This window comes from Sinocyclocheilus rhinocerous, unplaced genomic scaffold (genome assembly GCF_001515625.1).
Source record: "Sinocyclocheilus rhinocerous isolate Xijiao unplaced genomic scaffold, SAMN03320098_v1.1 scaffold1285, whole genome shotgun sequence".
Lineage (NCBI taxonomy): Eukaryota > Metazoa > Chordata > Actinopteri > Cypriniformes > Cyprinidae > Sinocyclocheilus > Sinocyclocheilus rhinocerous.
In genome coordinates this window covers 879,470-892,080 of record NW_015645559.1, presented here as the reverse complement: position 1 = coordinate 892,080, position 12,611 = coordinate 879,470, and the positions used below count along the sequence as shown (strand labels likewise).

Genomic DNA, 12,611 nt, shown 5'->3' with positions numbered 1-12,611 from the left:
GTGAGTGAGTGTGTGTGTGTGTGTGTGTGTGTGTGTGTGTGTGTGTGTGTGTGGGAGTGAGTGTGCAGCGGGGAGCTGGTGCACACTGGAAAAAACATAGTCTTGTTTAATTAGAGCCTCGACCTCTCAGAGGAGGCGGTTAAAGGGACACCTGCCAGCCGGCACACACACACACACACACACACACATGCACAGCTGGTAGGAATGAGTCATCTTTCAGAGGGAGGCACACACACACAATTTCTCTTCTCTTTTTCTCTTTCCTTCACACTTTTTCTTGCACGTCTTTCATCACTTCTCATCTTCTCTCATTTCTCGTTCTCTCCCCTGCTTTTGTCTTCTCAGCGCTTCTCCAAAATCAATCTCACACTGTCCTTTAAAGAGTCTGTGGGCGCGTGGGTGAGGGAGAAGGAAGAGTTTGATATGTTGTCTGTGTCGTGTGGTGCGGTTACCTGCAGGTGGGGGGCGAGAGGTTGCTAGGATACTCGCACTCTCCATGGATACAGTAGTTCTTGTAACGCTCTGGACACGGGATGTAAAGACCCCACGGTACCTCGCTCACCTGGTCTCTCTCCTCTAAACACACCCCGAACAAGAGAGAGAGAGGGGGAGACTGTAATTCCACAATCAGGTTTATGTTGTCAGGTTAGTCATTGTAAAGGGTCAGTTTGTGATGAAATCGTGAAAGTAAAATAGTGTAAAATAGTGTACAAAGTGTCATAACGTAAAAAAAATCCACAGAACCACTGCAAACATCACGAGTGGTTTGCACGGTGGCAAATTAACACCCACCACCAGCCAAATGCAGGTATTTGTTTGCAGTCTGTCAGCCAATTTGGCAAGTGACTTGCTCGAATTATATTCTAACAACAACTCGCTCTTGTCGAAGCAACACATTTGATTATGTTTTTGAGAAATAGCTTTTTGCTTCAAGGGGTCATAAAACGAGAGACTCAAAATGTTCTTGATATTTACACATTTAAGAGGTTTCTCTGCAATAAAAACATACTGCCCCAGTTCAACATGTGAATTATTCTTTTCTACCCTTCTAAAATGCCAGGATTTGAAATCTGGAGAATTGTGACGTCACAATCTCCCCTCGACACGTCCCGTAACATGCGTCATCGTCGTATGTAATCAAGATTTGTTCTGAACAAGTCATGTCTCTCTCCATCAATCACAAGTGTTACATTGCTGTTAGGTAAAGACCTTTTTTGGTACAAAAAGCTTTGCAAACTTTATAAACTAACCTTAAAAAACATAATCTGAAATAGGGTTTAAATTCATTTAAATTAGAGTACTCGATTATAAAAAAAATCCCCCGACGGCATTTTGCCCGTGTCAATTAACCGGCAAGATACCGGAAGTGCGTTCCATCTCACCAGAAGTGAGAATCCATGTAAAGCATCATTAGACCGTTTTCTAAGGCTGCGTGAAATATTAAAAAACCATTTAATAATAATAATAAAGCATAGCACTATTGTGAATTCACAAAGGCTGCGATCAAATTAAATAAATAAATGCAATTTATTTATAGGTTACGTGTATCTCAGAGTGGCTCCGTTCACGGTAAATGCTGCTCCACACAAACTGTTATCATTTACATGCGCGGACCATCTCAAACTCCATCATTTCATATTGGATATCAAAATATTCACCTGGGAATGCAATCTGCACCATTTCATCAGATCCATAAGGTAAAACATTTATAAACCTATGCTAACACAGGAGAATACATCATTATCTTTCTAAATATGCTAACTGTTCATCGCTATTTCAAAATAAATGTTTTAACCCTCGCTCTGAGTTTGCATGTTTTGATGTCCAGCATTTCTATCATAAAGAATTGGCCAAATACAGTATTAAAGATTCATTTCAAATCATTTTAAAGTCTATTGTTTGCTTAAGTCTGTTTTTATTACCACCAAAAATGATCAAATTACTCAATTAATCATTAGAATAATAAACCGATTACTCGATTGACAAAATAATCATTAGTGACAGAAATTGCATTTCATGACTATCATGACCTGTCATCAGTGTAATATGTAAGGGCTCAGCTCACAGTTGTTCTTTGTCGCAAATGGTTTACTGTTGTTTATGCATCAGTGAATCAAGCCAGTGATAAACAATCAACTTCACACTGTTATTAGCAGTGTGAAAACCATCTGTTATCTATATTGTGATTATTTTACAAACAGAGAGCGATCAAAGTTTGTCCTCTTTATAATCACTGGAGCAGTCAATTCAAGATCAGTGCGAATCTATCAGTGATTTGCATTTTTGCCAAAACTTCCGACATAATGACACAGTTTACACTGCTGAACGAGTCTCTTATTCTTTACTTCCAATGGACTGTTCAAATCAGAGGCTAAATTCAGGGTAGAAAATTACCATTTGAATCTAAATTATGACCGACAGACTATAAGTGCACCTCAGGAACATTCTAAAATAATTCAAAATATGCATTTCATGACTGCTTTAAAACATGCATTAAGCATTCAAAAGGTTCACTTTATTTTCACATGCACACAATTATAAATATTTTTAGCTGTTATATGTTTAAATAAATATAAAACACCTGAATAGTTGTAAAGTTAGAGGACTGGCTAATTAATATTAATATTACTATAAATTCCCTTAGCATCTGAGGTGTAACATAAGGCTTACATATAAAATGTTGGTAATAGTATGTAACCGTCCGTAAATTTTAAGTTTACCTGCTTGGCATGATGATGTTTAATGTCCCAGATCGTGCCATTTAGCTGTATTATTGATATTTTATGTTGTAAAATAAAATGTGAAAATATCTTGAGCTTCTTTTATCCACAGACCTTATGTCAGGCATTTAAACAAAAGCCACTGACTTTGGGACTTTTGGGAAATTCAAAAATGCTAACTTGTTTCCAGGTTTTAGGATTCATTCCTGCAGGACTCTATATGTGAATGCGAATGAAATTCGAGAGCTGTGGGGAAAAGAAAGGTTTCAGCAAACGATTTGGTCTTCCTCACAGACCGTTCTAAAATTATATGCACAATGAGGGTGAGTAAATGATGACAGAATGTTAATTTTTCGATGAACCAGCCCTTTAAAAGGCTATTTAGGACAGAGTGCAGCGTTTCATCTCTAAACGGTGAGGAGAAAGTGTGTGTGTGTGAGAGAGAGCGCGTTTGAAGGGTATCCGTGTTAAGTCAATGGAGGGATCAATGCTACAGCAGTGACACCACACCCTCCTCTGTTTACTCAATTAATCACAATCTTTCTTTCTCTCTTTTCTTCTCTATCTCTCTCGCTCTCAAACGCTCTCCTGACACTGTCTGTGAAGCAGGTCACAGCACTCAGTCAAACTGTCACACACACTGGGAGGTATCAGGGTACGGTGGTCTGTTGAGGACACATAAAGCAGGCTAGTTCTCCAGAGACTCACTGGTTTCAATATGTTCCTTCTCACCACTCTGTTTATCACAGGAAAGGAGCGACATTTTGTTTTTAGAGCTGTTAACAATGTTTGGTGCCGTTTTATTTAATGCAATTAACACTTTTAGTGAATATGAATTTAGACGTACTAGAAAATGCAGCCTGCCTCTCATTTACTAATAAATGAAAGAGAACATTTCTTTAAGAAAACTTTAATGGCAAATTTATTTATAAATTAAATCCTGATAAGAAAAGTATTCCTGAAATCTAATTATGTCCGAATTTAAAGGGGTCATAGGATGCCCATTTTCCACAAGTTGATATGATTCTTTAGGGTCTTAATGAAAAGTCTGTAACATAGTTTGGTTAAAATTTCTCAATGGTAGTGTAAAAAACACCTTTTTTACACTGAGATCGGCTTGATTTGAGAAAGGGGAAAACATTTAACGAGATTAAAAAAAAAAACACTGGGTAGATTTTTATCATTATAGGGTGGTTGTGTACACACACTGCCAACACACATTTCAGTTCAAACAACTTGTAAAAGTGCATGTAGCATCCTATGACCCCTTTAATAAAAATGCTCAATATCTGCAGTACTGCTTCAATAAAAACTATTATTTTGCTTTTGTTCCTTAAATGGGAAATGTAATGTAATGTATTAAAATTGTAAGTTTTAAAAAGAAAAAAAATTGACCTACTACTGTTCAAAATATTTTTATTGTTCATGAAAGAAGTCTCTTATGCTCACCAAGGCTGCATTTATTTGGTCAAAAATAGAGTAAAAACAGTAATATTGTGAAATATTATTACAATTTGAAATAACTGTTTTCTATTTGAATATATATTAAAATATAATTTATTCCCATGAGGGCAAAGCTGAATTTTCAGCATCATTACTCCAGTCCTCGGTGTCACATGATCCTTACCATCTTCCTAATATGCTGATTTGGTACTCAATAAACATTTCTCATAATTATCAATGCTAAAAACAGTTGTTCTGCTTAATAATTTTGTGGAAAGCATGCTATTTTTTTCCATAAATATAAAGTTCAAAAGAACAGTGTGTATTTTAAATATGATTTTTGTTTAGGTAACAATGTAATACTGTCACTTTTTAATAATTTGAACATGTCCTTTCTGAATAAGCATATCTCTCACTTTTTACCTCAAATGCTCAGTGGCAACACAGGCTCTTCAAATAAAAGCTATTTTAGATTTCTTCGTTCAAATTGAGCTTAAAATGCATCAAAAAGTGGTGTGTGGGTTTGGATGGAAGGGGACAAAAACATTAGATACAAAAATTATGATCAGGAGTGCTTAATTCATGACTATGATTGGGGCTGGGTCAAATTGTAAAAAAAAAAATAAAAAGGTAAATGTACACAAAATGTATGTTGTGATTATTTGTATCTACTAACATTTATGTTGCACTATTCAATTGGCTACAATCTATAATTACACTTATTAAAAACCATCAGTAAAACATAGTAAGCCTTTGTGCGTGTGTGTGAGAGAGAGAGAGAGAGACGGTGTGTGAGGGTGAACCTTCCTCATAGCCTCCTCAGATCCCTCCTCAGATCGTGAGCAGAATGAATGTGATTAGACTCTCAGGCAGGAGCAGAGGTGAATGCATTTGTGATAAATAAATTGGGAGTTGAGACTGACCCTTACAATGTCCGAGGTATTTGACCTCAATCCTCTCCTGCTTCTGACACGACACCTCTTTCACCTGGCAGGGGTTGTCATAGGAACGGCCGTCTGATGCACAGACTGGATTAAAACTGATGTGAGAGCAATCGATGTTGCACACACACCTGCAGAGAGAGAAAGAGAGAGAGTAAACTTTCATAGATTCATGTCTGGGTTTTATCATAGAAAGAAGTGTCAGGCAATAAATTCCATATAAGTGTGTTTTTTTCCTTCAACAATGATCATGTTCATGTCCCAGGGCTTGGTTTTTATTTATTCATTTTTATATATATTTAAACAGTCACATTTAAACAGTCTTCAAATGCTTTCATTTTTTTTGACTACTTTTCACATACTTTGTTTGTGTAGAGTATTTTAGTCTTGTCCCAGACCGGTGTTAATTGAGTATATTTGATATTTTGAATTAGTTTTTATTTTTATATTTTCTGTTTTCACTTTAATTTTTTAATTTCACTTTAATTTTAGCTAAAGTTTTAGTAATTTTTGTTGTGTTTTTGTCATTTAAAAAAATATATATTTCTATTTAGTTTGTATTAATTTTCGTACATTGATTTAAACTAAATGAAAATAAAAAAAATACGATTTTTTCAATATACAGACTTCATCTTAAAATAAGAAAATCCATCATAACATACATTTTTAAACTATAATGATCTAAACAAAAAGGTAAATAAACCATTTTAATACATATCGTGTGAAAATGATTTATAAAAAATGTTTAAACTCATTTCTTGCGCCACAAACAACAATTTTGCTGTTTTTATTAAAGTTACTGTACTTGGTTACAATGTCAGTGTGTAAACCTTGTATGAAATATGAGACGTAATGACATTTGTTCTTTAGGGATCAGGTGATGCATGTATAGTATATCCACTGTTGGACATTTAATGAAGTACTTTAATTTCCAAAAGTCCACAGGGCCCAAAGTGCCCAGCGTTTAAAAAATAATTATGCACAATAATAAGAAAAAGTCAGTTAAACAAATCACAGCAAATTAAATGCCAACTATTAAAGAAACTAACAAACATATTTAAGTTCAAGAATAATAATAATTGGTTTCTGAAACTTTCAAAAAAGAGAAATATGGAGTTGGACTTCCAACTTATATGAAATATGCTGCTTTGTAGACACAGATGCTGAACCTCCTGCACCTTATTGATGATTTTAACTTCTATTTGTCAAATAAAATGACACAATCAGTTCCAACACACAAACAGGTTTTAATAAATGGTTGTTAAATATGGCTGCAACAAACCGAACTGGAAAACATTGCTATAAACCACCTTATTAATAGATAAAACATCAGGGTGTCAGAGACCATGTGATCACATAATTATGTGATGACGAAAAGAACCGCTGAATCAGTTCACTGAAATGAACCAATTTTGTGGAAACGAGTCAGAATTCATCACTATTCTGAATGTTCCTATAAGAGTAGAGATAAGCACTGATGAATAGATGCACACAGACTCTTCATTCCTTCAAACATTATTGCACCAACCGCATCTTTCAGTTTACTTTGCATTGCGCTTGCAGTTTATCTGTTCATTTATTTATCTAAACGCACACTTCTGCCAGACACCCCATTACTGGAGACTGACTCTATCCTGGCAGAATGAGCATCGTCTCTCCCTCTCTTGTACTTGCAGTCTGAGATATTTATCTATCTGGATGAGCTTTGATATTGCCATCTGTTTGCCTGTGTGGTCTCAGATTAAATATATTATTTTTATTATTTTTTATTTTTTTTTTTACCAAAAATGAGTTTGCCAGTTTGTATGCCTCTATGCATCTTTATGGATATGTTTGCAGTCAATCAGTCTCCACTAGTGGAAATGTTACCATTTAGCATTTTTGGCATTTAAACCTCTGTTGCATGGTGACCACTGCAGTGTACATTTCTCAGAATGAATCATTTGGAAGTATTAATGACATATTATTAGATAAGGAATCATTCTGTTCCCAAATATTGTAATATTAATATAAATTAGGCTAAATATTAATATTTAGATGTTAACAAAAACAAAATATTTGATAATAGTTGTTGTTAATTAAAATCAAGCTAAAATAAACTAAAATATAAGCCTAAATATTAGATGAAAAACTTTTTTTAAAAATTTGAAATATTTCCTTGGCAACTAATTGAAATAAAATAAAGTTGAAGTAGAATGACTAAAACTGAAATAAAGCTAAACAGAAATATTTTTTAAAAAAGCATTAAAAATGTAACTAAAATTAAATTTTTTTTTGAGTGACATTTTATGTCAAGATATTTATTTGGTGACATTTAAAAAAACTAGAATTAGTTTTTCCTTACATGTATACTTTTTTATTTTCAGTTTTAAACTTGGTTATGAGTCCCAGATGTGGTTTCAGGCTTTTGTAACCCACTATTTGTACTCATAACATTGAATATCAAAGAACATCTTACATAGTCATACTGCTAGTTCATAAACTGAATGTGTTGTCTGGCATTGGAAAGTGTCTAACTAGGACCATACAGTAATTGCCATACAGTCACACTTACAAATTCTTAGAGAGAGAAAGAGAGAATGCACTTAGACCAGATATATTTGCTGCATCTCCTCTGTCTAATATATTTACTGGTGAGCACTTCATCTCTGAGTCTGGTATTGATTTATAAAACCCAGCTGTAATATTTCTAATCCCTCCATATATGCCCAGAGGATAACAGACCAGACCTGGCAGCATTCGGCAAGACATACACGAGTCAAAGCAACATGAACCATGTCTGACTCTATTTATCCACACTTATCGTGTTCTCACACATCCATGTGACACAAAAACACGCACATGCAGGCATGCACGCAAAATGTGATTCTTAAAGCATGAAAACAGCAGATTCATTGCATTTTCACTGAGCTGAAGTAAATGAGATTAGAGGGTATTAATAGATTACTGTTAGTTTGAGCTGGATTCTATTCTATAGGACTGGCCGCATCAATGCTCACAGATGTAGCTGCTAATTGGTTATCAGACACAACACGCACATACAAATAGATTCCAAGGAGAAGAAAGGTAAAGAAAGAGAGAGAAAGAGAGTGATGGAGAGAGAGGAGTCCTATAACGTCTGGAATTACAAATCTGCAAATCAATCTAGCACACTCACTGTTCGCTGTGGCTGATGGAAACTATATTTTCTCATTTTTCACAGCTTTCCAAAAATATAATTGATGAAAGCAACATAGAAAGGATCAGTAGGGATTTCATGACTCTCAAAGATATACTTAATCTTGTGGAATTGGAGCAGCTATCTTTGGTTTAAAGATTCCCTGCATATTAAAGCACAAAACCTACAGCGAATGTCACACAAAAACATCTTCTAACAGGCCATATTCTACACATTTGTAGCCTTTTCCATGATTAAGTCTACTTGTATATATATATTAAAATTAAATTAAAATTAACTTTTGTATTAATTTACTCATTTTATGTATTTACTGTATGTATGTTTACACTACCGTTCAAAAGCGGTAAGATTTTATAATGCTTCTTATGTTCAGTAAGGCTGCATTTATTTGATTAAAAATACAGTAAAAAACAGTAATATTATTATAATGTAAAATAACTGTTTTCTATTTCAATATATTTTCAAATTTGAATTTATTTCTTTGATGGCAGAGCTGAATTTTAAGGAGTCACTACAGTGTAATCCATCAGAAATCATTCTAATATGCTGATTTTTTCAGGATTCTTTGATGATTAGAACAGCATTTATTTGAAATATATATTTTTCTAACAATGTAAAAGTATTTACTGTCACTTTTGATCAATTTAATGCATACTTACTGAATAAAATAAATTTATTTAAAAAAAAAAAAAATCTAAATAATAAAAAAATCGTACCCCAGACTTTTAAAAGGTACTACTGTATTGTTGTTCTTATATTTTTGAGTGTCTTGTGAGTACATTAAGAAATTAATTTAACACAGGGCTCTTTAAGCAAACTCCAAAAAAAAAAAAAAAACGTGAAAAGTTCTGACATGTAATTGGCAGGTGTGGCACAGATCATTTTGTAGTACTGCTAAATGACATTATCTTTGGTCTGTGATGATAAAGGGATCAAACTGGAGTCAAAAATGATATACTTTTTTTTTTACTTAATGGTTTTGTAGCTCCTAAACCATTAGTGGCACAAATCCCATGCTTTTGTAGTGAGAACTATTAGATATGTTAGATATCTGACATACAATTTATCTAGAAGAAAAAGTAATGTCATAATTTTGACATTTTCCCATAATTTGTGTGCAACTGTGTTAGAAAATGCAACATTCTGTAGGACTAATAGAAATAACATAAATAAACAGTTTTATACAAATTGTAGAGGTGACAGCAATGATCAAGCACATTTCTTTCATTTATGGGGAATATCAGTAAGATATTCTACATATTATCAATTTAATTTGAATGATTTGTTGTTTATTGCAAATCAGGGTTTTTGTGTAAACGATATACATTTTTTTAAATTAGATGACAGGTTTGCTAAAATAAAACTTCTTATCAACTGTTCGGACTCTCATTCTGACGGCACCCATTCACTTCAAAGGATCTATTGGTGAACAAGTGATGTTATGCTAAATTTCTCCAAATCTGTTCCGATGAATAAACACACATCTCAGATGTCCTGAGGGTGACTAAATTTTCATTGTTTGGTGAACTATTTATTTAAGCATCTCCTTTCACTGATTATTTGTTAGAAAAAAAAAAAATTATTAAGAATTCCAGGGCCTATTTTAAATCGTATTTGGAAAGTGCCCCCACACCCGCTTTTAACCGACCTCATGAACCTTAACGTAGACGCACTCACACACATTAACCGCTGAGATGCCTCATTTCCCTCTTTTCATCTCTGTCTCTTTCTGACATTTTCTCCCTCATTCGTTCCCGTCCCTTTTCACATCTCTATCTCTCTCCATCCCTCGGTCTCCCTCTGATCTGTCTGGTTAGTGTATTACCGTGAGGGATATTTGAATGGTAATTGCTCTCCCATGGTCTTGAGGTTTTAATCTGTCTGCTAGGGAAGAGGAACTCTATTAATTAAAGATGGAATTGCAGTGGAGAGTTGCACTCTTTTGCCCCTCCATCTCTTGGGTTGCCAGTCCGCTGTTCTGAACGTTGGGCCTCGTACTAGGAAATAATCCATCATCCTTCCAGACTGACAGAGAACTGACCCTCACAGTCCGGCGACAATACAATTAACATTTACAATCTGCTCAGAATGCCACAGAATGCCACGGCACAACATGTTAGTCAATGGGTTAAATAAATTACAAGGCTGAAATGAAAGAGAAACCTGAAGGGGAAATGATGGCAAAAAACAAGCCTTGTCCATGTGAGTGATTACAAACAGGTCAGAACATTGACCTGGAATCTATTTTTGCAATAGATGTGTCCAGATGGGTGGTTGGCAAAGTCATCAAAATTGACTTTTGCAAATTAATATTTCATCAAAATGTAATAACTTGCTCTGACTCCGAAATTAGTTTTGCTGACATCACAAAAATCAGTCTTAATCAGTATTTCTGTCCCGATTTCCAGTAAAAAAATAGCTAAACATCCTCAAAACAGGATGAATCTGCTTATCTTGAATTAAGTTTATTTTACTTACCCTACTGGTAATTTGTTTTTCTAGCTTTAATCATAAGCCTCACTAGAGATAAGGGACAGATATCACAAGAGAGATTGCAAAGCTAAAAGGAAGCAAGAAAGAGATGGGAAGACAGAGAGAAGGACAATCGAATATAGATTATTTACTGCAGTGCATTCCGTACAGCACGCACCCTCGGCGATGCACTGTAATGCATCAGTGAAATGGCGTAGACTTTATCAGCCTTCAGAATCAGTGCCAGGAAGAGCAGAAACTCACAAGAAGCAGGTCTGCAGAAGACTCTACATCAGATACATATCATTAGACACACCCCCGTATTCCTCAAGCCCTCGGGCTCTCTGAAGAACAGAACGTCAGGACCCTGAAAAGCTGTCGCGTGCGTTTGTGACTCACCACACGTCCTCAGAATCCTCGTCGCACTCGGCCCCAAACTGACAAATGTCGCACGTTGATGTCTCCTTCTGACTGATCTCTGCTGAACCCTCGTTAACTGCAGAGAGAGAGAGAGAGAGCAAATGAGATGAGAGATCTTGAGAGCTGCACTTAAAGGGGTCATATTATGAAGAATCAAATTTTCCTCTATCTGTTCAGATAAAAGAGCTCAGTGTTCTTTTAGGAAAAAATCCTAAACTGCTGTTATTTGATTTACATGAGTGAAAAGTGAAGAACGTGTTTGAGGTAAAATATGAGATGTGTAAAAAAAAAAAAAACTAGGTAAATGTCACTTGTGAAATGGATGTTTTTATTGTGCTTCGTGAAAATGTGCTTCAATTTCAATCAAGTAATTATAAATGTAGTTTATTTAAGATAAAATGTGTTTATTTAGGATAAAATGCTAGCTGTAAAAATTGACTTGGCAACACAAACAAGCTGGCCATTTTATTTAATTTCCATCACAGAATGTTATCAAACATAATTCATGCACATTAAAAAATACTGGTAAATTTGCTTTCATCAAGTGATATAATGTTAATATGCCAGTCCACTTGAACTACCAGAGTCTGCTTTGTACCTTAAAATATACTGATAACCACTATAATACATGTGGTAAAATAGAAAACCCCATTATGAATCCGAGTGCATCATGAGTGGCCTATCCATAAAAAAGCCACAGTGTCAAAACAAGAATCATGACATTAAAAAAAAACAAAAAACATTGCAAAACTTCCTAATGACCATTTCTGACAACAAACTAAGAAGAAACTAAACTATTTAAATAAAAGAAATTCATGTGTGATGTGCCATGCAGGGACTTCTGGAAAATGATCTTTGAACATAAATGTTACAGTAAATCATAGTTTTTACTTTCAAAACAAAAAAACAAAAAATCTAGCAAGATATCTTGCAGTTAACAAATAAAAAAAAAAAATGTGTGAGATGTGGTGGAAATGAGTGGAAAAGAAAAAATTCTTATGCTGCTTGTATGGTATACTGCTGTACATTGTCAGTATACAATTGTGACCCTGGACCACAAAACCAGTCATAAGGGTCAATTTTTCGAAATTGAGATTTATACATAATCTGAAAGCTGAATAAATAAGCTTGTTAGGATAGGACAATATTTGCCCGAGATACAACCATTTGAAAATCTGGAATCTGAGAGTGCAAAAAAATCAAAATACGAAGAAAATCGCCTTTAAAGTTGTCCAAATGAAGTTCTTAGCAATGCATATTACTAATCAAAAATTAAGTTTTGATGTATTTACGGTAAGAATTTTACAAACTCTCTTCATGGAACATGATCTTTACTTAATATCCTAATGATTTTTGGCATAAAAGAAAAATCGATAATTTTGACCCATACAACGTCTTTTTGGCTATTGCTACAAATATACCCCAGCGACTTAAAGG

General features: G+C 34.5%; 1 protein-coding gene across 2 annotated transcripts in view; it reads right to left on the bottom strand.

Annotated features, from left to right (window-relative positions):
• Window positions 1-12,611, bottom strand: part of tmeff2b (transmembrane protein with EGF-like and two follistatin-like domains 2b) — a 77,395-nt gene that overhangs the window by 9,183 nt on the left and 55,601 nt on the right. For both annotated transcript variants that reach the window (XM_016510465.1, XM_016510466.1), the window contains exons 6-7: window positions 5,087-5,235; window positions 453-576 (exon numbers count right to left, since the gene is read on the bottom strand). In XM_016510465.1, the coding sequence (XP_016365951.1) occupies window positions 453-576; window positions 5,087-5,235 (273 nt within the window). The remainder of the gene's footprint in view (window positions 1-452; window positions 577-5,086; window positions 5,236-12,611) is intronic.